We start from the raw sequence: 26574 nt of genomic DNA, 5'->3' as shown, positions 1-26574 counted from the left end.
AAATGGGGATTGAAAGGTCCCTCAGCCCCCCCAGCCCCTCTGCCCTAGGGTAGCTCAGCCCCCCGGTTCCAGTGCCACCCCAGCCCCGCCATGCTGTGCCCCCCAGCCCCACTGCTGGAACCCCCAGCCCCCCCAATTTCCGATGCTCCAGGGTCCTCACCCCCCTCCAGCCCCGCTGCCCTCGGTCCTGCTGGGCTGTACCCCCCGGTGCCGCTGCCCCACGGACCCCCGAGAGCCCCCGGTGCCCCCCAGCCCCCGGTTCCCCCCCGTCACTCCCACGCAGGACCGGGCGCTGGATGCGCCGTGGGTGATTCATCCTGCTCCAGCCCCCCCCGCGCCGGCAGCTGCCAAAAATAGCGCTGCGGGAGGGGGGGGGACCCTCCGCATCACCTCCCGCCCCCCCGCCTCACCGGCGGCAGGCCGGGATGGCGGCCACGGGCCGCTGTCCCCGACAGCCCCAGCCCCGGGGCCGCGGGAACCGGGACGAGGGACCCCACGCTCCGGTCGGCACGGTAAAACGGGGATGGAGAGGGGCTGGATGGGGGGGTCCCCGCTGAAAGGGGGGTGACGGGGGGGGTCTCACGGAGGGTCTCACGGAGGGGAGCGGGAGGATTCTCCAGCGTTTTCCCGGCTGGTCGGAGCGGGATGAGCGGCGGTCGCCATGGGAACCGGGCGGGCAGGGACGGGGGTACCGGGAAAGATGGGGGTGTGGGCAGGGATCGGGGTACCGGTGGGAATGGGGATACCGGGAAGGATGGGGGATACCGGGAAGGATGGGGGTACCGGTGGGGATGGGGGTACGGGCAGGGATGGGGGTACCGGGAAGGATCGGGGTACGGGCAGGGATGGGGGTGCCGGTGGGGATGGGGGTACCGGGAAGGATTGGGGTACGGGCAGGGATCGGGGGTACCGGGAAGGATCGGGGTACGGGCAGGGATCGGGGGTACCGGGAAGGATTGGGGTACGGGCAGGGACGGGGTGTGGGCAGGGTTGGGGGTGTGGGCAGGGGAAGCAGGTGGGGCAAAGGGAGGAGAGGGAGGAAGATGAGGAGGGGGTGCAGGAAGGCATTTGAGGAATGGGGTTTGGGGGTGCGGGCAGTGGGGGGGGCACAGCCTGGCGAGCTCGGGAATCCTCCCTTGCTGGGGAAACTGAGGCACAGAGAGGGGACAGCCCATCCGGGGTGTGACCCTGAGCCCATCCCAGGGGTCCCGGGGGTCTCAGCGCACCCTCTCCCCTGGCAGTGAGCGAGCGCCGCCGCCGTCCCCCGTGAGCCCGGCCATGCCCAGCGCCGCGGTACCACCGGGGGGGCTCCCCATGATCCCGGCCGAGGGCTCGGCGCTGCTGCGCGCCGTTTCCCAAGGCAAATTCCGCCTGACCCGCCTGCTGCTCGAAGGGGGAGCCTACATCAACGAGGGCAACGCGGCGGGCACCACGCCGCTGATGGCGGCGTGCCGGGCCGGCTACGCCGAACCTCCCGAGCAGCCGCGGATGGTCCGGTACCTCCTGGAGAACGGCGCCGACCCCAACATCCCCGACAAGGCCGGTAAAACCGCGCTCATGCACGCCTGTGCCGAGCGAGCCGGCCCCGCGGTGGTCGCCACTTTGCTCGCCCACGGTGCCGACCCCAGCGCCCGGGATTACGGCGGCGGCTCGGCGCTGGTTTACGCCTTGGAGCGCGGCGACCGGGAGACGCTGCAGGTGCTGCTGGACGCGTGTCGGGAGCGCGGGCGAGATGTCATCATCATCACCTCGGCCACGTCGCCCCGAGGCACCAAAACCACCCGGCAGTACCTGAACTCGCCGCCGTCGCCCGCTCTCTGCGCGTCCCCGTCGCAGGTGCAGGTGCGGGCGGTGGCGGCGTCGCCCGGGGCCGGCGGGAGGGACGAGGAGCGCGATGTGTTCCGCTTCCCTCCCGCCGCTCCCGCCGCTCCCGAACCGACCCGAGCCGGGCCCAAGCGGCAGCTGAAGAGGCTGAACTCGGAGCCGTGGGGGCTGGCGGTGCCGGGGGTGGAGGGGATGCGGGGGGGACACTCGGAGGGAAGCGCGGAGGGGACGCAGGGATCCCCGGAGGGAGCGCGGAGAGCTTTAGATGAGATATGGGGACCCCCGGAGGGGACACGGGGACCCTCGGAAGGGTCGCGGGGTTCTCCCGAGGGGTCTCTGGAAGGGACATCGGACCCCCGGGAGCAGCTGGCAGCGGGGCTGGAGGGGCTGCGGCTGCGCCCGCGCCGGCACAGCGTGGAGGGACGCGAGGTCTCGGGGCTGCCCGGAGCCACCGGGGCGGAACGGGCGCCCCCCGTGCCCACCCCGGCGCGTTGGGCCGCCGATCCTCCCCGGGGCAAACCCCTGCGCAGGGATCCCCCCAACCCCGAGCTGGGCACCCCTCCCGGGCCGCTGCGGCAGCCGGCGGGGCTGCTGGAGCGCCGCGGCTCCGGGACGCTCCCGCCGGAGGCTCCGGGCAGGGCGGGGCTGCTGCCGCCGCTGCCCCGGCGGGCGCTGCTCCGCCGGCACTCCATGCAACCGGAGGCGCTGCGGAACCTCGGGGGCTTCTGCGGGGGGCTGGGACCCGAGCCCGGCTCTTAGGGACCCCCCCCTCAATATCAGGACCCCTCGGGGAAAGCCTTGCCCTGCTCTGAACCCTGCTGAGGGTCAATTCTTCCATCCCTCCGTCGGCACAAACTCTGCACGAGCCCAGCGTGGGGAGCTGGTGGGTGCACCCCAAGTGTCAGGGCCCCCCCAGGATCCCCCTCCTGCTCCTGCCTCATCCTCCCAGCAGCTTTTTTCCCCAGGGTCTGGAATTAGAGACCCCAGTGGCTGAGACTGGGGGGTGGTGGGCACATCTGTGGGCTTGGGGGCACAGCTCAATGCCAGTTTTAAGGGAAAAAAAGGAGATTTTTTAAAATCTGAGTTGTTCTGCTGCCAGGCTGGGAGGGATCCCCAGGATCCTTGGGGATCCAGCAGCTTGGATGGAGATGGATTTTAGGGAAAGGAGCTTGGGAGCTTTAATGAAGAAGAAAGAACAAGAAGACAAACTTAGACAAAATCTTGTTATTTGACACAAAACAAGGAATGCCCAGTGGGATAAATACCATGGGAGATTTAGGAGCCATTTGCCTGGGGCATGGAAAAAAAAAAACTCCCAGGATATTCTGGGATGGGGAGCTGGGAGGGATCCCCCCAAACCCAAGGGAAATCCCACCCAACCCTCCGAAACTGCTGCTTCCCTCATACTTGTCCTTTGAAAACAATAAAATTCCATCAAATCCACGTTTCCCCGGGGATTGGAGCTGCTTGGGCTCCTCCAGGCTGGGTACAGAGCCCAGTTTTCCCAGTTTCCCACCAGTTTGGGGGTGGAAGGGCGAGGGGGGAGGTTGGGATCCATCATCGGCGGCGCCGGTCGGGGCTGCGGCTGCGCCGGCGGCCGCCCCTGGAAAAGAGGGAAAAAGGGGAGGGAAAAGGGGAAAAAAAGGGAAAAAATGGGAAAAAAGGGGGGAAAAGGGGAGAAAAGGGGAAAAAGGGGAAAAAGGGGGAAAAGGGAAAAGGAAATGAGGGGAAAGAGGGTGAGGGAATGGGGAATGTAAAGAGAGAAGGGGGAAGGAAAGGGGAAAAGGGGGAAAGGGAAAAGGAGGAAAAGGAAAAGGGGGAAAGGGAAAGGGGGAAAGGGAAAAGGGGGAAAGGGAAAAGGGGGAAAGGGAAAAGGGGGAAAGGGAAAAGAGGGTGAGGGATGGGGAATGTAAAGGAAGAAAAGGGAAAAGGGGAAGAAGGGGGAGGAAAGAGGAAAAAGGGAGGGAAAAGGGGAAATGAGAGGGAAAAGTGCACAGGAAATGGGGGAAAGGAGAGGGAAAGGGGTACAGGAAATGGGGAAAGGAAAAAGGGGATAGGAAATGGGGGAAAGGGAGGGAAAAGTGTACAGGAAATGGGGGAAAGAAGAGGGAAAGAAAGGAGAAGAACATTTTAGGGTGTTTATCCCTATTTTAACCCCGCCACCCCCATAAGGGTGCACGGAATTCCCGCCTCCCCCTCCCCCAGGTCCCTCCCACTGCCAGCTCCTGGAATTCCCAGGGGTTCCCAGGGGTTCCCTAGAATTCCCAGGGGCCCCCAGGGGTTCCCAGGAGTTCCCAGAGGTTCCCAGGAATTCCCAGGGGTTCCCAGAAGTTCCCAGGGGTTCCCAGGGGTTCCCAAGGGTTCCCAGGGGTTCCCAGGGGTTCCCAGGGGCTCCCTCGAATTCCCAGGGGTTCCCAGAGGTTCCCAGGAGTTCCCAGAAGTTCCCAGGGGTTCCCAGGGGTTCCCAGGGGCTCCCAGGGGTTCCCAGGATTTCCCAGGGGTTCCCAGGGGCTCCCTTGAATTCCCAGGGGTTCCCAGGAATTCCCGCGGGTTCCCAGGGGCTCCCAGGGGTTCCCAGGGGTTCCCAGGATTTCCCAGAGGTTCCCAGGGGCTCCCAGAGGTTCCCAGGAGTTCCCAGGGGTTCCCAGGAGCTCCCAGGGTTTCCCAGGGGTCCCCAGGTGTCCCCAGGTGTCCCCTCACCTCCTCTTGCCCTTGGGGGGGCCCCTGACGAAGCACCAGTCCACGCTGACCGGCTGCCCCATCAGCTCCTGCCCGTTCAGCCCCTCCATGGCTGCCTGCGCCTCCTTGTAGGTCTCGTACTCCACCAGCGTGTAACCCTGGGGAGGGGCGGGAATGGGATTGGGAACGGGGCTGGAACGGGGCTGGGAACGGGGCGGGAATGGGGGAACCCGGCTTTGGGGTGCACTGACCCCCCAACATCCCAGGAACGGGGCTGGGAACGGGGCTGGGAACGGGGCAGGAACGGGGGAACCCGGGTTTGGGGTGCAGAGACCCCCTGAGACCCTGGGGAGGGGCGGGAATGGGGCTGGGAACGGGGCTGGGAACGGGGCTGGGAACAGGGGAACGAGGGTTTGGGGTGCACTGACCCACTGACACCCCAGGAACGGGGCTGGGAACGGGGGAACTGGGGTTTGGGGTGCACTGACCCCAGGAACGGGGCTGGGAACAGGGCTGGGAACGGGGCTGGGAACGGGGCTGGGAATGGGGCTGGGAACGGGTTTGGGGTGCACAGACCCCAGGAACGGGGCTGGGAACGGGGCTGGGAACGGGGCTGGCATGGGGGAACTGGGGTTTGGGGTGCACTGACCCACTGACACCCCAGGAACGGGGCAGGAACGGGGCTGGGAACGGGTTTGGGGTGCACTGACACCCTGAGAGCCCAGGAACGGGATTGGGAACGGGCCAGGCACCGGGTTTGGGGTGCACTGACCCCAGGAACGGGGCTGGGAACGGGCCAGACCCGGGTTTGGGGTGCAGAGACACCCTGACACCCCAGGAACGGGGCAGGAACGGGGCTGGGAACGGGCCAGGCACCGGGTTTGGGGTGCACTGACACCCTGAGACCCCAGGAACGGGATTGGGAACGGGCCAGGCATGGGGGAACCCGGGTTTGGGGTGCACAGATCCCCCAGCACCCCAGGAATGGCACTGGGAATGAGCCAAACTCGGGTTTGGGGTGCAGAGACCCCCTGACACCCCAGGAATGGGACTGGGAATGAGCCCAGCTCAGCTTTGGGGTGCACAGACCCCCTGAGACCCCAGGTTTAGGTTTGGGGTGCACAGACCCCCTGAGACCCCAAGTTTGGGATTGGGAATGAGCCAGACACCAGGATACCTCAAATTTGGGGTGCCCAGACCCCCTGAGACCCCAGGTTTAGGGTTGGGAACCCCCCCAGGCACTGGGGGGGATCCAGCTCCCAGCCCTCCTCAATTTTGGGGTGCAGGAACCTCCCAAAAATCAACTTTGAGCTGCAGATACTCCCAAAACCCCCGGAATTGGCTCAGTTTTGGGGTGCACCCCTGGCACCTCCCACCCTGGAGGGTGAGATGGAGTTGGGGGGGATCCCCAAAAGTGCCCCCTCCTCACCTTGAGGTAGCCAGTGCGCCGGTCCAGGTTCAGGTGGATGTTTTTGATCTCCCCAAATTCAGCAAATCTGTCGTGCACGTCCTCCTCCGTGGCCTCCTCGTGCACCCCTGTCACAAAGAGGATCCAGCCCTCCACGGCTGGGCAGGAAAAAGGGGGGTCACAGGGCTGGGGATGCAGATTTGCACCCCAAAATCCCCCCTGGGGAAAGGGGACACGGGTTAGGGTTAGGGAATCCCAGAAGGATTTGGGGGTTGAGCTAAAAGTGGGGGAGGATCATCCCCAGTTCTTCCTCCTCTTTGCTGTGTGGGGTCCCCAAAAAAGGGTCTGTCACCCCAAAATCCCCCTTGGGGAAAGGGGACGAGGGTGGGATTTGGGGGTTGAGGCAAAAGTGGGGGAGGATCATCCCCAGTTCCTCCTCTTTGCTGTGGGGGGTCCCCAAAAAAGGGTTTGTCACCCCAAAATCGCTGCTTTGGCAGTTAGGAATGGGAGATGGAGGCCCCCAGATCCTGGGAAAGGCTGATCCCAGCAAGGCTGGAGCCAAATCCAGCTCCCATCGCCCCCAAATCCCCCCATTCCCACCTCGGGAAGGGGATGTGGAGCTGGGGCTTGCCCTAAAATAAACCCTGGGAATGAGGGAAGGGATTGTCCCAGGCTAAAACAAATCCTGGGAATGAGGGGAGGGATTGTCCCAGACTAAAATAAACCCTGGGAATGAGGGAAGGGAAAGGAAGCCTAAATTAAATTCTGGGAATGAGAAAAGGGAAGGGATTGTCCCAGGCTAAAATAAATCCTGGGATTTTAGGAAGGGATTATCCCAGACTAAATTAAATCCTGGGAATGAGGGAAGGGAAGGGAAGGGAAGGGAAGGGAAGGGAAGGGAAGGGAAGGGAAGGGAAGGGAAGGGAAGGGAAGGGAAGGGAAGGGAAGGGAAGGGAAGGGAAGGGAAGGGAAGGGAAGGGAAGGGAAGGGAAGGGAAGGGAAGGGAAGGGAAGGGAAGGGAAGGGAAGGGAAGGGAAGGGAAGGGAAGGGAAGGGAAGGGAATTGTCCCAGCCCAATTAAACCCCAAGAATTTGGGCAGGGACTGTCCCAGCCTAAATTCAATCCCAGGAATAAGGGAAGGGATTGTTCCCGCCCCAATCAAACCCCGGGAATTTGGGCAGGGATTATCCCAGCCCCAATTCAATCCCAGGAATTTGAGCAGGGATTGTCCCAGCCCAGATTAAACCCCAGGAATTCGGTCAGGGACTGTCCCAGCCCAGATCAAACCCCGGGAATTTGAGCAGGCACTGTCCCAGCCCCGATCAAACCCCATAAATTCAAGCAGGCACTGTCCCAGCCCCGATCACACCCCATGAATTCAGGCAGGGACTGTCCCAGCCCCAATTCAACCCCGTGAATTTAAGCAGGCATTGTCCCAGCCCCGATCAAACCCCATGAATTTGGTCAGGGACTGTCCCAGCCCCGATCAAACCCCATAAATTCAAACAGGGACTGTCCCAGCCCCGATCACACCCCATAAATTCAAACAGGGACTGTCCCAGCCCTGATCAAACCCCATAAATTCAAGCAGGCACTGTCCCAGCCCAAATCACACCCCATGAATTCAGGCAGGGACCGTCTCAGCCCCAATCACACCCCATAAATTCAAACAGGGACTGTCCCAGCCCCAATTAAACCCCATGAATTCAGGCAGGGACTGTCCCAGCCCAGATCAAACCCCATGAATTCAAACAGGGACTGTCCCAGCCCCGATCAAACCCCATGAATTTGGTCAGGGACTGTCCCAGCCCCAATCACACCCCATAAATTCGATCAGGCACCGTCCCAGCCCCGATCAAACCCCATAAATTCAAACAGGGACCGTCCCAGCCCCGATCAAACCCCATAAATTCAGTCAGGCACTGTCCCAGCCCCAATCACACCCCATAAATTCAATCAGGCACCGTCCCAGCCCCGATCAAACCCCATAAATTCAAACAGGGACTGTCCCAGCCCCAATCACACCCCATAAATTCAAACAAGGACCGTCCCAGCCCCGATCACACCCCATAAATTCAAACAGGGACTGTCCCAGCCCCAATTAAACCCCATGAATTCAGGCAGGCACCATCCCAGCCCCAATCACACCCCATAAATTCAGTCAGGCACCGTCCCAGCCCCGCAGCCCCGTGTCCCCGCTCACATCGCTGCGGCCCCGGCTCGTCCCCGTCCTGCTCCACGCTGTCGTAATCCTCGCGCACGCGGGCGCGGGACCCCTCCTCTGGGGGGAGAGAGAAAAGGGGGGGCAGAACGGGACCCCCAAAGGGCAGGGGCGCCCCGAGGGGGGGGAAGGGCTCTGGGGGGGCTCCGGGGTCTCACCTGAGCCGAAGCCGCGGCCCTTGCGCTTCTTGGCCTTCTCTTTCAGCTTGTGGATGCTCTCTGGGGGTGGGGGGTCCTGGGGTCAGCAGGGACCCCTCCCCAGAGGGACAGGGGGAACCCCAGAGGGACAGGGACACCCCAGAGGGACAGGGACACCCCAGAGGGACAGGGACCCCCACCCCAGAGGGACAGGGACCCCCAGAGGGACAGGAGCCACCCCAGAGGGACAGGGGGAACCCCAGAGGGACAGGGACCCCCCCCCCAGAGGGACAGGAGCCACCCCAGAGGGACAGGGACACCCCAGAAGGACAGGAGCAACCCCAGAGGGACAGGGACCCTGGGATGGGAGTGACCACTGGGAATGACCACTGGACTGGGAATGACCACTAGGCTGGGAGTGACCACTGGGATGGGAGTGACCACTGGGAGTGACCCCCCTGGGATGGGAGTGACCCTCCTGGGAGTGACCTCTGGGATGGGAGTGACCCCTGGGATGGGAGTGACCCCTGGGAATGACCCCTGGGATGGGAATGACCCTCCTGGGAGTGACCACTGGGATGGGAGTGACCCTGAGATGGGAATGACCCCCCTGGAAGTGACCACTGGGCTGGGAGTGACCACTGGGATGGGAATGACCACTGGGAATGACCACTGAAAATGACCCCTGGGATGGGAATGACCCCCCTGGGATGGGAATGACCCCCTGGACTAGGATGACCACTGGGATGGGAATGACCACTGGGAACGACCACTGGGATGGGAATGACCACTGGGAATGACCACTGGGATGGGAGTGACCCCCCTGGGAATGACCCCCTGAACTGGGATGACCACTGGGATGGGAGTGACCCCACGGGAATGACCCCTGGGCTGGGAGTGACCACTGGGAATGACCCCTGGGATGGGAATGACCCCTGGGATGGGAATGACCCCTGGGATGGGAGTGACCACTGGGATGGGAGTGACCCCCCGGGAACGACCCCCGGCTCAGGAATGATGTCCCCGGCTCAGGAACCCCCCCCGGTCCAGGCAGGGCCCCCCCCGGGCAGGCCGGGCCGCTCTCCCCGTGCCGGGAGCGACCCCCCCGGGCCGGACAGGACCCGCCGAGTCCCTCCGGGCCAGGAACGACCCCGTGAACCGGAACGGACAGCAGCACCCATCTCCCGCACCGGGAATGTCCCCCCGAGCCCGGCGCGACCCCCCAGCACCGAGCAGGAGCGCCCTGGCACCGAGCGGAACCCCCGGCGCGGGCCCGGGCGCTCCCTGAGGCCGACGCGGCCGGAGGCGGCGGGAGCGGCTCCGCCGGGCCGGGACCCGGCCGGATCGCTCGGCGGGGCCGCTCCGGGCCGGGCGGTATCGCCGCAGCCCCGCGCTCACCGTCCCCATCCTCGTCCATAGCGAAATCCTCTCCGCCCGCCTCATGAAGATCCAGCACGTCCGCCATCTTGCCGGGAGTAGCGGGGCACGCCGGGAGCGCGCCGGAAGTGGGAGGGAGCGAGGCGGAAGTACCGGCGCGGCCATATTGGAAATGGGGCGTGACAGAAACACCGGCGCGGCCATATTGGGGAGTGTGGCGGAAGTACCGGCGCGGCCATATTGGGGAGTGTGGCGGAAGTACCGGCGCCGCCATATTGGGGAGTGTGGCGGAAGTACCGGCGCGGCCATATTGGAAAGGGGGCGTGACCGAAACAACGGCGCGGCCATATTGGGGAATGTGGCGGAAGTACAGGCGGCCATATTGGAAAGGCCGTGAGGCGGAAGTTCCTGTTCCGCCATTTTGAGAAGGTCGCGTCTTCTTGCCGCCATCTTGAGAAGGTCGCGCTGGTTCTTTTTGCCCCGGGAATTTTGAATTCCGAAAATTTCGAATCCCGGGAATTTCAAACCCCGGGGATTTTGAATCGGGGGGATTTCAAACCCTGAGAATTTTGAATCCTGGAAATTTTGAACCCCAGGAATTTCAAACCCCACACTGACGCTCAAAGCGGTTTTCGGACACAACTGGCCCCCCCAAAAAACGAGCAAGAGCACCAAAGTTAACCAAAATCGCTGGGTTTATTGTAGAAAATCCACGGCAGTGTTCATCCCGTAATTCCACTGCCTCAACAAGGAGCACGACGAGAAAATTTGAATTTTGTTAATTTTACGCTTCCCACGGAGATCTGTGGGCTCCAAATTGGCGCCCACAACCAATGGAATATCCATTTTTTTTCCCTTTTATTTTTATTTTTATTTTTTAATTCCACAGCGATGGAACTCCCAAAGTCTTCCCAGATTTGTTTATTTTGAGCATAAAGAACTTGGAGGAACTTCAGGGATTCCGTTAGGTGTGGAATAAATTGCAGGATAAACTCCTTGTTATTCCTAAATCAAATTTTTCCAACATTTCTGAAAAAATCACACCCCACAACCCTCCCCTCCCCACCCCAATCCCTTTTAAAATCCAATTCCCAGCGACATCAAACGTTAATAGCGTTCGTAGAAAATATAAAAAATATATAAAACCCCCGAAAGAAGCTCGTTAGGATGTGGATATAAAAATGGGGTACCTACAGATAATGGAATTATTCCAATTTTATCCTAAAACAATGATTATTGCTGGAATATCCTGTGGGTCAGGCAGAGGGAAGGAGGAGGGTGGGAATAGTGGAATTTGTGGGGTTTAAGGGGATAAAAAGTGGGAAAAGCTCAAAGCTGGGGTGAAAAAGGAATTCTGGCTTGGAATTTGTACTGGGGAAAAGGGGAGGAAAATGGAAATTTCCAAAAATCGACATTTTCTGGGGTGAACTCGGAGCTGTTTGAACAATTCCATGCCATAAAAGGGGTTTTTAAAGCTAAATATAGTCTAAATTCCATATGGACACAAAGGATAAGGAATGATTAGTGCAAATCCCTCCCTCATCCACAAAAATTCCAAGATTTTCCAACCTTCCAACGCTGATGTTTGGCTCCAGACAGGACAATTCCATGGTGGGGAGGAACTGCAGATCCTGCTGTGCTTGGGAATGCTGATCCCAGATTTAATTCCAAAATTAAATCCGGATATCGCACGCGTTGGCATCCACTCAGCTAATTAAGGAGCTCGTCAAGGAGCTCTAATTGATCCCTTTCTGCTGTAGGAGGGAGGGGGATCTGATGGGTTTTTCCAGAGGAAACGCTGGATTCCATGGAATCCCAACCCGAAAATAAGGGACAGGGGAAAAGAAATCTGTAGGGATTTATGAGGGAATAAAAATTCCCTAGGGAATGAGGAGTTCTCAAGGGAGCTCTAAAAACCAGGATGAAACTTGCTAAAATCCATTCAGGAGCTTTTTCCCTAAATTCAGGACCTTTTCCCCTAAATTCAGGACCTTTTCCCCTAAATTTCTTCTAAATGTGCAAACGGGCTGGGATTTGGGGAAAGGTTTTGGGATCACCAAAGGGTGGGATTTTGGGGTTCAGAAACCAGAGAAGTGTAAAAAATTCCCTAGGGAACAAGGAGCTCTGAAGGGAGGAAAGAGGGAATGAGGAGAATGAGAAGTAGCTCTAAAAACCAGGATGAAACTTGCTAAAATCCATTCAGGAACTTTTCCCCTAAATTTCTTCTAAATGTGCAAACGGGCTGGGATTTGGGGAAAGGGTTTTGGGATCACCAAGGGTGGGTGGGATTTTGGGGTTCAGAAACCAGAGGAGACTAAAAAGTTCCCTAGGGAATAAGGAGCTCTGAAGGGAGGAAAGAGGGAATGAGAAGTAGCTCTAAAAACCAGGATGAAACTTGCTAAAATTCAGGACCATTTCCCCTAAATTTCCTCTAAATGTGCAAACGGGCTGGGATTTGGGGAAAAGGTTTTGGGATCACCAAAGGGTGGGATTTTGGGGTTCAGCAGCCAGAGGAGTGTGCTGAGCCCAGCTGGCCAGCTGCCAGCAGCAGGATGTCCTTCTTCTCCTTGTGGAACCTCAGCTCCTTCCCGGCCAGCCGGGCCTCGTCCAGCTCGCGCTCGGTGGCCGCCAGCTCCCGGGAAAGGGCTCCTGGAATGTTCTGCTCCCGGTTCACCCAGTCCAGGGCCATCTGGTTTCGGATGTCATCGTCCAGAGCACGGTGGGAGTAGTGAGCCAGGACTTCCTGGCGGGGGTGGGAGGGTGAGAATTGTTAAAAGTGGGGGGAAATCGTGTGGGATGTAATGGAGTTGTTGAAATTGGGAAGAAAGCTTAAGGGAATGGGGTATTGTGAAGGCTGAGTTAGGAGAGAGTTAATTAATAAAGGAGGGGTTTATTAAAAGGGTATTCTTAATGGAGGCACCTTGGGCAGTGCGAGAGCCCAGGCAGGGCTACACCCACGGTGAAGCAAAATGGTCAGAAAATGAACTCAAAATGGTCACAAAATGAACTCAGAATGGTCACAAAAGGGACCCAAAATGGACTCAAAATGGTCACAAAATGAACCCAAAATGGTCACAAAATGAACTCAGAATGGTCACAAAAGGGACCCAAAATGGTCACAAAATGAATTCAAAATGGTCACAAAATGAACCCAGAATGGACTCAAAATGGTCACAAAATGAACCCAAAATGGTCACAAAAGGGACCCAAAATGGTCACAAAAGGGACCCAAAATGGTCACAAAAGGGACCCAAAATGGTCACAAAATGAACCTAGAATGGTCACAAAAGGGACCCAAAGTGGTCACAAAAGGGACCCAAAACAGACCCAAAACAGACCCAAAATGGTCACAAAATGGACCCAAGATGAACCAAAATGGTCACAAAATGAACCCAAAATGGACCCAAAATGGACCCAAAATGGACCCAAAATGGTCACAAAATGGACCCAAAACGGACCCAAAATGGACCCAAAATGGATCCAAAATGGTCACAAAATGGTCACAAAATGAACCCAAAATAGGCCTTAAATGGTCACAAAATGGACCCAAAACGGACTCAAAATGGTCACACAATGAACCCAAGATGAGCCCAAAATGGTCACAAAATGAACCCAAAATGGTCATGCAATGAACCCAAGATGAGCCCAAAATGGTCACAAAATGAACCCAAAATGGTCACAAAATGGTCCCAAGATGAACCAAAATGGTCACAAAATGAACCCAAAACAGATCCAAAATGGTCACAAAATGGTCACAAAACAGATCCAAAATGGTCACAAAATGGACACCTGGTCTCAGGGTCTCTCACTTTTATAAATTTTGGTCCATTTGCATGTTGAAGTTAATTGTCCAATTACAGCTGCAGCCCATAAAGTCCCATTTTTCCTCTTTTCTCTCTCCAGTCCCCATTGTTCATGCTCCTGGGGCTGAGATTTGGATCCTCTGTCCCTCAGGAGGCACCAGGGGAAGCTCAGGGATGGGAAGGAGCAGCGGGATGGAGCTGGGACTCACCTGGCGTGAGCACTGCCGCTCCCTCATGGCCTTCAGGCTCCCATTCCAGTGCAGCAGCTGGAAAACTGTCATCAGCTCCTGGGGATGGCAAGAGGGAGGGTTTAAAACACAAAACAAAAAACCACCAGATGTGCTGGGATGGCTCAGAGCTTGGTGACTTCCATTTCTGTGTTTTGGAAGGTTGGCACCGTAAAATATTCTTTAATGTGTGTAAATAAACTCTCATAAATGCTGGAACAGAGTGATTTAGGCACCTAATTAGGGGAATTCTACATTTAAAATGAAATGCAGTGATTCTTTAAAGTGAGGATATGTCACTAAGAGAATGCTCTTAGAGAAAGCAAATATTCACATATATGTATCTATAATATATCTGCAATATATAATATATCTTGTATATATGTGTGTATTTGCATGGGAGCAGATATTCCACTCCCAGCTGTTCTCCTGATCCACGTTCCAGAACCTTCCCTGGGCAGCTCAGACCTCCCATCATCCAGATGTGCTTCCCCCATTCCAGTGGGATACGAGGTTGTGGTTTGGGGTCAGGACACCGCTGACCCCCAAACCCACCACCAGGCTTTGGGGGAAATATCTTCCCATCCTGTGGGAGCTCTTGCTCCCCTGTTTTCAGGGGTGAACCCCACTAATTAACTGCACCACTGCAATTAGGACATTTGGAAATATCACAGTGGCAGCGAGAAAAACATTTCCAAGGGGGTAAGGCTGGAATTACCCCAAATCTGACCAGAATCAGAGGGAAACCCTTTAAAAACCACCTGGGAGATCCACCCAAACATCCCTTCACCAAACCAGGAGGGGGAACAGGCAAGAAGAGGAGCAGGATCTGCACAGCACCTGGAATTCCAGCATGGATTTTCCCTTGTTGGACTCCAGCATGAAGCGGAAGGCGCCGATGCCGGTGTTGGGATTATCGGCCTCTTCTCGGTTGCCCTGCAGAGAAATTCCAGCCATGGAGCTGCAATTCCTGGAAATTCCCACTCCTGGAATTCCCAGTGGGGTTCAGGAGAGCCTGAGGACAGCACAGGTTGAGCTGTCACATGTGGGTGTGACAGCCTGGTCACACAGAGAGAAGTTAAATAAATTTTCCCAGAATCGACCTGCGAAGTTTTAGGGAGGTGGAGATAAACAAGGACAGGCAAATATTAAAAATAACCTGCAGTTATTTTTAATATTTAATATTAAAATATTTTTAATATTAAAAACCACCTGTTTTCTGTTTTTCTCATAAGAAACAACCGGCAGGTGGTGTTTTTTAACAAACTGTTTTGCAGGGAATCAGAAATGAATTTAAAAATTAGAAATAGTTGGCTTGTGATTGTGATGGGTATGAATTAGGACATCTGTATTGCCTCACCTTACACATGAGACTGAAAATGAAATTAGAAATAAGTTTAGAAATCAGAAATAAGTTTAGAAATCTGAAATAGTTGGCTTGTGATTGTGATGGGCATAAATTAGAACATCTGTATTGCCTCACCCTACATGAAACTGAAAATGAAATTAGAAATAAATTTAGAAATTAGAAATAAGTTTAGAAATTAGAAATAAGGTTTGAAATTAGAAATAAGTTTGGAAATCAGAAATAAGTTTGGAAATCAGAAATAGTTGACTTCTGATTGTGATGGGTGTGAATTATAACACCTGTATTGCCTCACTCTATACATGAGACTGAAAATGAAATTAGAAATAAGTTTAGAAATCAGAAATAAGTTTATAAATCAGAAATAAGTTTGGAAATCAGAAACAATTCGCTTCTGTTCATGATGGGTGTGAATTATAACATTTTTCTCCCTTGCCTCGCCCTTCACACGAGACTGAAAATGAAATTAGAAATAAGTTCATAAATCAGAAATAAGTTTGGAAATCAGAAATAAATTTAGAAATCAGAAATAAGTTTAGAAATTAGAAATAAGGTTGGAAATCAGAAATCGTTGACTTCTGATTGTGATGGGCATGAATTATGACATCTGTATTGCCTCACCCTACATGAGACTGAAAATGGAACTAGAAATAAATTTAGAAATCAGAAATAAGTTTAGAAATTAGAAATAAGTTTGGAAATCAGAAATAAGTTTAGAAATCAGAAATAAGTTTAGAAATCAGAAACAATTCGCTTCTGATCGTGACGGGTGTGAATTATAACACCTGTACTGCCACACCCTACACACGAGACTGAAAATGAAATTAGAAATAAGTTTATAAATCAGAAATAAGTTTGGAAATCAGAAACAATTCGCTTCTGATCGTGATGGGTGTGAATTATAACATTTTTCTCCCTTGCCTCGCCCTTCACACGGGACTGAAAACGCAATTCCGTTTTTTCAAACGCCTCTAAACTCTCCCATCTCAGGGACCCAAAACGGCTCCATCTGACCCAAACCAAAGCCCAGCCCCCCTGTGCTCACGTTGAAGGACGCCAGGGCCTCGGAGACGCTCTTCTCGATGAAGTCGTCGGTGATGCGGCGCGAGGGGTGCTCGTTGAACACGGAGTTCATCAGCGCGATCTTGGCCGCGCTGCGGCGCGCCTCGGCCTTGGTGGGACAGAACTGGGGACACACGGCCACGCTGGGTGTTGGAGTGGGTTGCAATTTCCTGGTTTTTTCCCCAATCCTTTCCCAGGTATGGCTTCTCTGTTTGCCTCCCCCTACCTCGTCCTAAGTGATGTCCATCAAGCTTAACATCCCAGCAAGGGCGTCGTGTGATTGGCAGAATTTCAAAAGATGCTTCTTGGCCCTGGGCTTAAAAGGACCTGGGACAATGGACCTGGGCTTAAAAGGACCTAGAGACCATGGACCTGGGCTTAAAAGGACCCAGAGATCATGGACCTGGGCTTAAAAGGAGCTGGAGACCATGGACCTGGGCTTAAAAGGACCTGGGACCATGGACCTGGGACAATGGACCTGGGCTTAAAAGGAGCTGGGACCATGGACCTGGGCTTAAAAGGACCTAGAGACCATGGACCTGGGCTTAAAAGGACCTGGGACAATGGACCTGGGCTTAAAAGGAGCTGGAGACCATGGACCTGGGCTTGAAAGGACCTGGGACAATGGACCTGGGCTTAAAAGGAGCTGGAGACCATGGGCTTAAAAGGACCTAGAGACCATGGACCTGGGCTTAAAAGGACCTGGGACCATGCACCCGGGATTCTACTGTGGCTGTTACCAAGATTCAGAGATCTGAGACCCTGGAATAAAGCTCTGGATTAAACCCTGCGGTAGAATCCTCTCCTTTCTTCTTCACCTAGCCTAAGGACTTTCACCAGAGGTAAACCTGAGTTCTTACCAGCCTGGACTTGTTCTCAGTGTCTAGCTAGCCAGAGGGATCACTGTGGTGAAAAACCACAGGTGCTGCCTCTGGCCGAGCAGAGAGGGCTGGACAAGCCCAGACACGTTCCATCCGGAATATTGGAATATTATTCCAATAGTGGGGACACCCCCAAGGTCCTCACGGCCCCCCCAGAGCAGCAGCAAGAGGGGATGAGGGGGGGGAATTGGGAAATCCCACCCCTGAATCAGAATTGCCCGTGGTGTCGGTGATTGATTTCAGCCACGCTCTGCAGACAGGAGAAGCCTGGAGAAGATTTCATTTGATATTTCTTTTTTTGTCATTTCTGTTAAAAAAACCTCCCCTTAGACCCTCATGAACCTCACAGCAGAGCAAGCATGACCTCCCTGCTAGGAAGGCTGAGCAGATTCGAGGTAAAACTTCCAAAATTTGGGCCAGCACATCTCATCTTATGGATGAAAAAATCTCTGGGCAGGTTTCAGAGGCGGGGCTGCACCTCCCCACTGGTTTAGAGGCAGATGCAGGGAGGAGAACGCCCAGCAGGGAGGAGAAATTTGGGAAACGACCCTGCTGGGGAACTGCAGGGGCATTCCCGGGGTGGGGATCGAGATATTTGGGAAACGATCCTGCAGGGGCATTCCCGAGGTGGGGATCATACCTGGAAGGGATGAAAAAATCTCTGGGCAGGTTTCAGAGGTGGGGCTGCACCTCCCACTGCTTTAGAGCTCAATACAGGGGAGGAGAACGCCCAGCAGGGAGGAGATATTTGGGAAACGATCCCGATCCCACTGGGGAACTGCAGGGGCATTCCCGGGGTGGGGATCGTACCTGGAAGGGATGAAAAAATCTCTGGGCAGGTTTCAGAGGTGGGGCTGCACCTCCCACTACTTTAGAGCTCAATGCAGGGGAGGAGAAATTTGGGAAATGATCCCGCTGGGGAACTGCAGGGGCATTCCCGGGGTGGGGATCGAGATATTTAGGAAACGATCCCGCTGGGGAACTGCAGGGGCATTCCTGGGGTGGGGATCGAGATATTTGGGAAATAATCCCTCTGGGGAACTGCAGGGGCATTCCCGGGGCGGGGCTCGTACCTGGAAGCTGCCGAAGCAGCTGCCCCCGGGCAGGGTGACATAGCAGACGTACGGGGGGCTGGCGGCCGGCACCATCTCGTAGAGAACCAGGGCGCCGTTGCGCAGCTCGGCCCCGCGGGATTGCTTCATCTGCCAGAACTCCTGCAGCGCCTCCACCACGTTCACTGCCCCGGGGAAGCCGAAAAGGGGAGAGGGGAGAGGGAAAAGGGGCGAGGGGAGAGGGGGAGAGGGTGAGGATGAAAGGGAATGGGGCATGGGGAGAGGGAAAATGGGATGGAAAGAAGGAATTGGGGCATGGGAATAAGGAAAAGGGGTATGGAAAGAAGGATAAGGGGATGAGGAAGGAAGGAAGGAAGGAAAGGAAGGAAAGGAAGGAAAGGAAGGAAAGGAAGGAAGGAAACGGGGCACGAAAAGAAGGAAAAGAAGGGGGTGAGGAAGGAAGGAATTGGGGCATGGAAATAAGGAAATGGGGGAAGGAAGGAAGGAAATGGGACATGGAAATAAGGAAAAGGGACACGGAAATAAGGAAAAGTGAAAAAAGGGAATAAATTACAATCGATGACCCCCGCCTCCAGCCCGGTCTGTCGGCACCCCCGGCCCCGCTCACCGCGGCCGTAGCCCTGCGTGTGCTTGGCGAAGCTCCGCACCACGGCCTCCACCGCCTCCCGCAGCACCGCGGGCGGCCCGGGCACGGCCCCGGCCCCCGGCCCGGGGGGGCCCTGCAGCCCCAGCGGGGGCGGCGGCGGCGGCAGCCCCAGCCCCGGCCCCAACCCCGACCCCGCTGCCGGTGTCGGTCCCAGCCCCGCGGGGGCCCCGGTGAGGCCGGGCCGAGCCCCGCGGGGCCCGGCGCCCACCCCGGGCTGCAGCCGCTGCGCTCGCACCGCCTCCATCGCAGCGCTCCCTCCTCAGCGCCGCGCTGTCAATCAGCGCCGCTCCGCCCTCGGCGGACCAATAGGAGCGCAGGATCGGGGAGGGGGAGGCGGGGAAAGCATCAGGAGGCCAATCAGAACGCGGTGCGCGGCTGGAGGGGCGGGGTCAGGGCGCGGCGCACTCACCCACTAACACAAATAGCGGTGTGTGGTCGCGGGGCGGGGATTTAGGGGCCGTTACCCAATAGCATTGCGGGATTTGTTAGATTGACAGGAAAATAAACGAATCAAAACGCAGGAAAAACAAACCGGCGGAGATGACGGTAGGGGATGACAGCCCCGCTCTTATTAATCAGCAGACGCAAATAATGGCGAAATAAACCAATCAAACTCCTCAAGGCGGATTTACAGGCGGAGATGACGCCCGCCGCCCATTCACGGGCTCTGTTTTGGTAAAAGTGGGCGGCTCCGCGCTCAGCCAACGGGAAGGAGCCGCGGCCGTAGCGGAAGTGACGCCGCCGTACCGGGCTCGGTACCGGGCCCGCGCCATGGAGGCCTGGGTGCGCTTCAGCGCCCAGAGCCAGGCCCGGGAGCGCCTCCTCAGGTGCGGCCCCGCGGGCAGGGGAGGTTCGGAGGGGATTACCGAGAGCCCGGCTCGGGGGAATCACGGGGGTCCCGAAATCCCGGGGGCGGAGAGGCGGGGTCGCCGGTGCCCGCCGTGACTCCCTCGTTGTCCGCAGGGCCGCCCAGTACGCCTGTGTGTTGGCCGGGGCCGCGCTGAGCCGCTCCGGGGGCGGCTCCGGGAGCCTGAGCCGGCTGCAGCACCTGGAGGCTCACCTGAGCCTGGGCCGCAAGCGTGAGTGGGGCTTGAGGGGGGTTGAGGGGGATTTGGGGGGATTTTGGGGAGATTTTGGGGGGGTTTTGGGGGGTCTCACCCCTACTGACCCCCCTCCTGTGGTGCTGGGTTTGAGGGGACTCTGGGGAGGGGGTAAGGGGGGGTTTGAGGGGGATTTGGGGGGGTTTGAGGGGGATTTTGGGGGGTCTCACCCCTACTGACCCCCCTCCTGTACTGCTGGGTTTGGGGGGCTCTGGGCTGTTTTGAGGGGGGATTTTGGGGTCTCACCCCTACTGACCCCGCTCCTGTAGTGCTGGGTTTGGGGAGGCTCTGGGCTGTTTTGAGGGGGGATTTTGGGGTCTCACCCCTACTGACCCCGCTCCTGTAGTTCTGGGTTTGGGGGGCTCTGGGGAGGGGGTAAGGGGGGGTTTGAGGGGGATTTTGGGGGGATTTTGGGGTCTCTCACCCCGGTGTCCCCCTCTCTGTAGTGCTGGGTTTGGGGGGGCTCTGGGGAGGGGGTGAGGGGGGATTTGGGGGGGGATTTTGGGGGGTCTCACCCCTACTGACCCTCCTCCTGTAGTGCTGGGTTTGGGGGGCTCTGGGGAGAGGGTAAGGAGGGGTTTGAGGGGGGATTTTGGGGTCTCTCACCCCCCCGGTGTCCCCCCCCCCCCCCCCAGTGCTGCGTTTGGGGGGCTCGGCTGAGGCCCTGGGGGGGTCAGGGTGTTTTTTAGGGTGGATTTTGGGGGGGTCTCTCACTCCTGGTGTCCCCCCCCCACCCCGCAGTGCTGCATTTGGGGGGCTCAGGGGGGCTCTGGGCTGTTTTTAGGGGTGATTTTGGGGGGGATCTCACCCCCCCCGTGTCCCCCCTCCCCAGTGCTCCGTCTGGGGGGCTCTGCCGAGGCGCTGGGGGGGGCGCAGCGCTCGCTGCACCTGCCCGACCCCGTGCTGTGTTTGGGGGGCTCTGGGCTGTTTTTAGGGGTGATTTTGGGGGGTCTCTCACCCCCCCTGTGTCCCCCCTCCCCAGTGCTCCGTTTGGGGGGCTCTGCCGAGGCGCTGGGGGGGGCGCAGCGCTCGCTGCACCTGCCCGACCCCGTGCTGCGTTTGGGGGGCTCAGGGTGGTTTTTAGGGTGGATTTTGGGGTCTCTCACCCCCCCTGGTGTCCCCCCTCCCCAGTGCTCCGTTTGGGGGGCTCGGCCGAGGCGCTGGGGGGGGCGCAGCGCTCGCTGCACCTGCCCGACCCCGTGCTGCGGTTCTGCCTGACGCTGTCGCACCTGAACCGCGCCCTGTACCTGGCCTGTGACAACCTGCTGTGGGCCGGCAAGAGCGGCCTCCTGCCCGGCCTGGCCACCCACAAGTGGAGCCAGAGGGCCTTCAGGTGAGGGGGGGACAGGGAATGGGTAAAGAGTGGGATTGGGGAGGGAGAGAGGGAGGGAATGGGATTGGTGAGGGAGGGAGGAATTGGGATTGTCCTGGGGAGAGAGGGAATGGGATTGTCCTGAGGAGAATAATAAAGAATGGGATTGCTGAGGGAGAATGAGGAGTGGGATTGGGGAGGGAGAGAGGGAATGGGATTGGGGAGGGAGGGAATGGGATTGGTGAGGGAGGGAGGGAATGGGATTGGGGAGGGAGGGAGGGAATGGGATTGTCCTGGGGAGAGAGGGAATGGGATTGCTGAGGGAGAGAGAGGGATTGGGATTGCTGAGGGAGAGAGAGGGATTGGGATTGCTGAGGGAGAGAGAGGGAATGGGATTGCTGAGGGAGAGATGGAATGGAGTTCCCAAAGGAGAGAGGGAATGGGATTGCTGAGGGAGGGAGGGAATGGGATTGTCCTGGGGAGAATAAAGAGTGGGATTGGTGAGGGAGAGAATGGGATTGCTGAGGGAGAGATAGAATGGGATTGCCCTGGGGAGAGAGGGAATGGGATTGTCCTGGGGAGAGTAAAGAGTGGGATTGGGGAGGGAGAGAGAGGGAATGGGATTGGTGAGGGAGGGAGGGAATGGAGTTCCCAAAGGAGAGAGGGAATGGGATTGGTGAGGGAGAGAGGGAGAGAATGGGATTGCCCTGGGGAGAATAATAAAGAATGGGATTGCTGAGGGAGAGATGGAATGGAGTTCCCAAAGGAGAGAGGGAATGGGATTGCTGAGGGAGGGAGGGAATGGGATTGCCCTGGGGAGAACAAAGTGTGGGATTGCTGAGGGAGGGAGGGAATGGGATTGTCCTGGGGAGAATAAAGAGTGGGATTGGTGAGGGAGAGAGGGAATGGGATTGTTGAGGGAGAATAAAGAGTGGGATTGGTGAGGGAGAGAGGGAATGGGATTGGTGAGGGAGGGAAGGATTGGGATTGGTGAGGGAGAGAGGGAATGGGATTGGTGAGGGAGAGCAGGGAATGGAGTTCCCAAAGGAGAGCAGGGAATGGGATTGCCCTGGGGAGAATGAGGAATGGGATTGCTGAGGGAGAGAGGGAATGGAGTTCCCAAAGGAGAGAGGGAATGGGATTGTCCTGGGGAGAGTAAAGAGTGGGATTGGTGAGGGAGAGAGGGAATGGGATTGGTGAGGGAGAGAGAGAGGGAATGGTGTTCCCAAGGGAGAGAGGGAATGGGATTGCTGAGGGAGAGAGGGAGAGAATGGGATTGCCCTGGGGAGAATAAAGAGTGGGATTGGTGAGGGAGAGAGGGAATGGAGTTCCCAAGGGAGAGAGGGAATGGGATTCTCGGCGGGGGGTGCAGGCAGTGGTGTTCCTTCAGGGAAAATAAGGAATGGGATTCTCAGGGAGAGCAGGTAATGGAATTCCCATGGGGACAATAAGGATTGGAATCCCAAGGGAGGAGAGGGAGTGGAATTCCTGAGGGAAACCAGCAGAGCTGAACCTCCCCACCCTGCCGTGCCTTTCTGTGGCCTTTCCCCCCTGCCCTCGCAGGTATTACCTCTTTGCCCTGCTGGTGAACCTCAGCAGGGACGCCTACGAGCTCCGGCAGCTGCTGGAGCGCGCCGAGGCCGCCCGGAGACGCGGGAAGGGCACGGAGAGCGCGGCGCGGCCGCCGGCCCGGGGCAGGCTGCAGCACCTGGGCCTCCAGCTGCAGCTGCAGCTGCAGCTCCTGCTGCAGGTGCTGCGGGACAACCCCCCCGTGCTGCTGGACCTGCTGAGGAACGCCTGCGACCTGGTGATCCCGCTGGAGAAGCTGGGGATGTGCAGGAGCGGCCCCGCCGTGGTGGGGCTGTGCGGGCTGGTCTCCTCGCTGCTGTCCATCGTCACCATCCTGCACCCCTGGCTCAAGCTCAAACCATGATTAGCCTTGAGATTTTGGGGATTTTGGGGGATTTTGGGGGATTTTGAGTGGTTTCAGGGGGTTGTGGCACCTCTGGAAGTGACTTGGCTGCTCCTTGGAGTCACAAAGTTCCAGAATTGGATCCTACAGGGACATCGGCTCTCAAAATTTGGTCTTTTCCTATTGACTTTTAGGGGAAAAAATCGGGGTTAACGTTCCCCCTTTCTTATTGGGAAGAGACTTTCACCTGGAGCCAACTAACAGGGAATGTTTGGGGCTGGAGATGTGGATTTGAGATTGGAAAATGGGGTTTTGAGATTGGAAAATGGGGGGTTCTGTGGGCTCGTCTCCTCGCTGCTGTCCATCGTCACCATCCTGCACCCCTGGCTCAAGCTCAAACCATGATTAGCCTTGAGATTTTGGGGGATTTTGGGGGATTTTGAGCGGTTTCAGGGGGTTGTGGCACCTCTGGAAGTGACTGGCTGCTGCCATCCCCATCATTCCTGACTCCTTGGAGCCACAAAGTTCCAGAATTGGATCTTACAAGGACATCAGCTCCCTAAATGTGGTCTTTTCCTATTGACTTTTAGGGGGAAAAATAGGGGTTAACGTTCCCCCTTTCTTATTGGGAAGAGCCTTTCACGTGGAGCCAACTAACAGGGAATGTTTGGGGCTGGAAATGTGGATTTGAGATTGGAAAATGTGGATTTGGGGCTGGAAATGTGGATTTGGGGCTGGAAATGTGGGGTTGTGTGGGCTCGCCTCCTCGCTGCTCTCCATCGTCGCCATCCTGCACCCCTGGCTCAAGCTGAAACCATGATTAGCCTTGGGATTTTGGGAATTTTGGGGGATTTGGGGGGATTTTGGGGGGTTGTGGCACCTCTGGAAGTGACTTGGCTGCTCCTTGGAGTCACAGAGTTCCAGCATTGGATCCCACAGATCCTACAGGAACATCAGCTCCCCAAATGTGATTTTTTCCCATTGACTTTTCCAGGGATTTTAGGGGTTCAACGTTCCCCCTTTCTTTTTGGGAAGAGCCTTTCACGTGGAGCCAACTAACAGGGAATATTTGGGGCTAGAGAATGTGGATTTGGGGCTGGAAATGGGGGGTTTTGTGGGCTCGCCTCCTCGCTGCTCTCCATTGTCACCATCCTGCACCCCTGGCTCAAGCTCAAACCATGATTATCCTTGGGAATTTGGGGGATTTTGGGGGATTTTGGGGGGTTCTGATACCTCTGGAAGTGACTTGGCTGCTCCTTGGAGCCACAGAGTTCCAGAATTGGATCCCACAGGAACATCAGCTCTCCAAATTTGGTTTTTTCCTATTGACTTTTAGGGGAAAAAATAGGGGTTAACGTTCCCCCTTTCTTATTGGGGAGAGCTTTTCACGTGGAGCCAACTAACAGGGAATGTTTGGGATTGGAAAATGAGGATTTGAGATTGGAAAATGGGGATTTGGGGCTGGAAAATGGGGATTTGGGGCTGGGCTGAACTGGGAGCACTGGGCTGAACTGGGAATGCTGGACTGGGAGCACTGGGCTGAACTGGGAGCACTGGGCTGAACTGGGAATGCTGAACTAGGGGCACTGGGCTGAACTGGGAGCACTGGGCTGAACTGGGAATGCCGAACTGGGGGCACTGGGTTGAACTGGGAATGCCAAACGGAGCACTGGGCTGAACTGGGAATACTGCCCTGGTCCCACTGGGCTGAACTGGGAGCACTGGGCTGAACTGGGAATGCCGAACTGGGAGCACTGGGATGGACTGGGAGCACTGGGCTGAACTGGGAATGCTGGACTGGGATGGACTGGGGGCACTGGGGTGGACTGGTTTGAACTGGGAGCACTGGGCTGAACTGGGAATGCTGAACTGGGAATGCCAAACTGGGAGCACTGGGCTGAACTGGGAATGCCGAACTGGGCTGAACTGGGAATGCTGCATTGGGAGCACTGGGCTGAACTGGGAATGCCAAACTGGGGGCACTGGGCTGAACTGGGAATGCTGAACTGGGAATGCCAAACTGGGAGCACTGGGCTGAACTGGGAATGCTGGACTGGGAGCACTGGGCTGAACTGGGAATGCTGAACTGGGAGCACTGGGCTGAACTGGGAATGCTGAACTGGGAGCACTGGGCTTAACTGGGAATGCCAAACTGGGCTGAACTGGGAATGCTGCACTCGTCCTGCTGGGCTGAACTGGGAATGCCAAACTGGGAGCACTGGGCTGAACTGGGAATGCTGCCCTGGTCCCACTGGTCTGAACTGGGAATGCCGAACTGGGCTGAACTGGGAATATCGCACTGGTCCTGCTGGGCTGAACTGGGAATGCTGAACTGGGAGCACTGGGCTGAACTGGGAATGCCCCCCCGCCCCGTGCCTCAGTTTCCCCGCCCGTCCCGCCCGTGCTCAGCCGCTGTTTTCTGTTTTTCTCCTCATTCCTTGAGGTTTTTATTTTTATTTTTTTTATTCCCCCTGAAAATTCCAGCCCATCCCACAAACCTCCGGCAGCACAATTTTCCCTCTGTCCTAAAATCGCAGTTTGAATTTTTTTTCCCTTTTTTTTTTAACTCTGAGTGGCGGCACTGCCACCCCGAGGACGTGGCAACCCAAAATCCACCGAAATCCACCCAAAATCCACCCAAAATCCTCCCAAAATCCACCCAAAATCCACCCAAACCCCCCAAAATCCCCTTCCCCACCTGACTCTCCCCACGGGGAATATCCAGCTGTCACTGCCACCAAAAATTCAGATTTTTTCACCCCCATTTTGCCAGAAAAAAGTGGAAAAAATCCCAAAAAAAAAAAAAAAAATCCTGCACCCACCTCCTCCCTTCTTTTCCCCCTGTGTTTTTACCACTTTGCCTGTTTTTCCCCCTGAAATTTTGCCTCCCCTCCCATCCAAAACCGCATTTATTTTTAGCAGCCAATTGAGGAGGGAAGGAGGAGGGAAAAATAAACTGGAAAAAAAAAAAAAAAGAGGAAAAAAATTAAAAAAAAACCCCCAACTCGGGGATTTTTGTCCTGCTTGGAGTCAGAATCGGAGCCATGTGGGGTCTGAGGCTGCTCCCAGCGCTGCTCCTGCTCCCAGGTAACCCAAAAATTCCATTTTTTTGGGGTAATTTTGGGGTTTTTTCCCATCTTAAAACCGGGATTAAGGGTTGGGATGGGATTGGGGGTTTGGATAATCCCGGAGCAGCCACGTGTGGTTCTCCCCTCCCTCCCTCTCTGAATATCCGGGGGGGATTTGGGGATAAAATCGACAAATTTCGGTCGTTTTCCTCCTCCTCGTTTATTTTTAGAAGGAGGAAACACCAAAATCCTTTTCAAACCAACTCATTTTGGTCATTTTCCACCACTTAATTTATTTTTCAGATTTTTTTGGAGGGACAAAACACCAAAATCCCTTTAAAATTGGCCAATTTTGGTCATTTTCCCCCTCTTAATTTATTTTTCAGATTTTCTGGAGGGAGAAAACGCCAAAATCCTTTTCAAATCAACCAATTTTGGTCATTTCCCCCCTCCTAATTTATTTAAGAGTTTTTTTAAA

At 56.5% G+C, this 26574-nt stretch overlaps 4 protein-coding genes across 5 annotated transcripts; 2 read left to right on the top strand and 2 right to left on the bottom strand.

Annotated features, from left to right (window-relative positions):
* Positions 1–393: 393 nt before the first annotated feature.
* Positions 394–2583, top strand: ANKRD34A (ankyrin repeat domain 34A; the record flags this gene model as incomplete). Its single annotated transcript, XM_084223191.1, has 2 exons — positions 394–512; positions 1242–2583. Exon 2 carries the CDS (start codon positions 1279–1281, stop codon positions 2581–2583), a length of 1305 nt encoding a protein of 434 aa, XP_084079317.1. The 5' UTR covers positions 394–512; positions 1242–1278.
* Positions 2584–3033: 450 nt separating this feature from the next.
* Positions 3034–9745, bottom strand: RBM8A (RNA binding motif protein 8A). Its single transcript, XM_084223176.1, has 6 exons — positions 9668–9745; positions 8291–8350; positions 8115–8192; positions 5933–6069; positions 4525–4661; positions 3034–3427 (listed from the first exon to the last, which is right to left on the bottom strand). The coding sequence occupies exons 1-6, from the start codon at positions 9732–9734 to the stop codon at positions 3382–3384; spliced, it is 525 nt and encodes a 174-aa protein (XP_084079302.1). The 5' UTR covers positions 9735–9745; the 3' UTR covers positions 3034–3381.
* Positions 9746–11685: 1940 nt separating this feature from the next.
* LIX1L (limb and CNS expressed 1 like) lies at positions 11686–18948 on the bottom strand (the record flags this gene model as incomplete). The annotated part of the gene is made up of 6 exons (XM_084223203.1): positions 11686–12389; positions 13659–13736; positions 14517–14612; positions 16088–16228; positions 18059–18222; positions 18666–18948. 6 exons carry the CDS (start codon positions 18946–18948, stop codon positions 12147–12149), a joined length of 1005 nt encoding a protein of 334 aa, XP_084079329.1. The 3' UTR covers positions 11686–12146.
* Positions 18949–19269: 321 nt separating this feature from the next.
* Positions 19270–23887, top strand: PEX11B (peroxisomal biogenesis factor 11 beta). 2 transcript variants are annotated; one of them, XM_084223242.1, is made up of 4 exons: positions 19270–19531; positions 19668–19783; positions 20936–21137; positions 22713–23887. In XM_084223242.1, exons 1-4 carry the CDS (start codon positions 19476–19478, stop codon positions 23047–23049), a joined length of 711 nt encoding a protein of 236 aa, XP_084079368.1. In that variant the 5' UTR covers positions 19270–19475; the 3' UTR covers positions 23050–23887. The 2 variants fall into 2 exon arrangements, with proteins under 2 accessions (XP_084079368.1, XP_084079367.1); XM_084223241.1 differs by having other exon boundaries at positions 22680–23884.
* Positions 23888–26574: the final 2687 nt, after the last annotated feature.

This window comes from Fringilla coelebs (genome assembly GCF_963513975.1).
Source record: "Fringilla coelebs genome assembly, chromosome: 29".
In the NCBI taxonomy this organism is placed as follows: Eukaryota; Metazoa; Chordata; class Aves; order Passeriformes; family Fringillidae; genus Fringilla; species Fringilla coelebs.
This window is presented reverse-complemented; position numbering and strand designations above follow the sequence as displayed.

What these genes read in the sequence shown, in the direction of transcription:
- RBM8A (XM_084223176.1), bottom strand. Translation starts at nt 9,734, where the DNA reads ATGGCGGACGTGCTGGATCTTCATGAGGCGGGCGGAGAGGATTTCGCT. An exon ending in GGGCCGCGGCTTCGGCTCAG is followed by an intron (nt 8,193 to 8,290) that starts GTGAGACCCCGG and finishes CTCTCCCCCCAG; the next exon opens with AGGAGGGGTCCCGCGCCCGC. An exon ending in CGAGCCGGGGCCGCAGCGAT is followed by an intron (nt 6,070 to 8,114) that starts GTGAGCGGGGAC and finishes TTTCCTGCCCAG; the next exon opens with CCGTGGAGGGCTGGATCCTC.
- PEX11B (XM_084223241.1), top strand. Translation starts at nt 19,476, where the DNA reads ATGGAGGCCTGGGTGCGCTTCAGCGCCCAGAGCCAGGCCCGGGAGCGC. An exon ending in GCCCGGGAGCGCCTCCTCAG is followed by an intron (nt 19,532 to 19,667) that starts GTGCGGCCCCGC and finishes CGTTGTCCGCAG; the next exon opens with GGCCGCCCAGTACGCCTGTG. An exon ending in TGGAGCCAGAGGGCCTTCAG is followed by an intron (nt 21,138 to 22,679) that starts GTGAGGGGGGGA and finishes CTGCCCTCGCAG; the next exon opens with GTATTACCTCTTTGCCCTGC.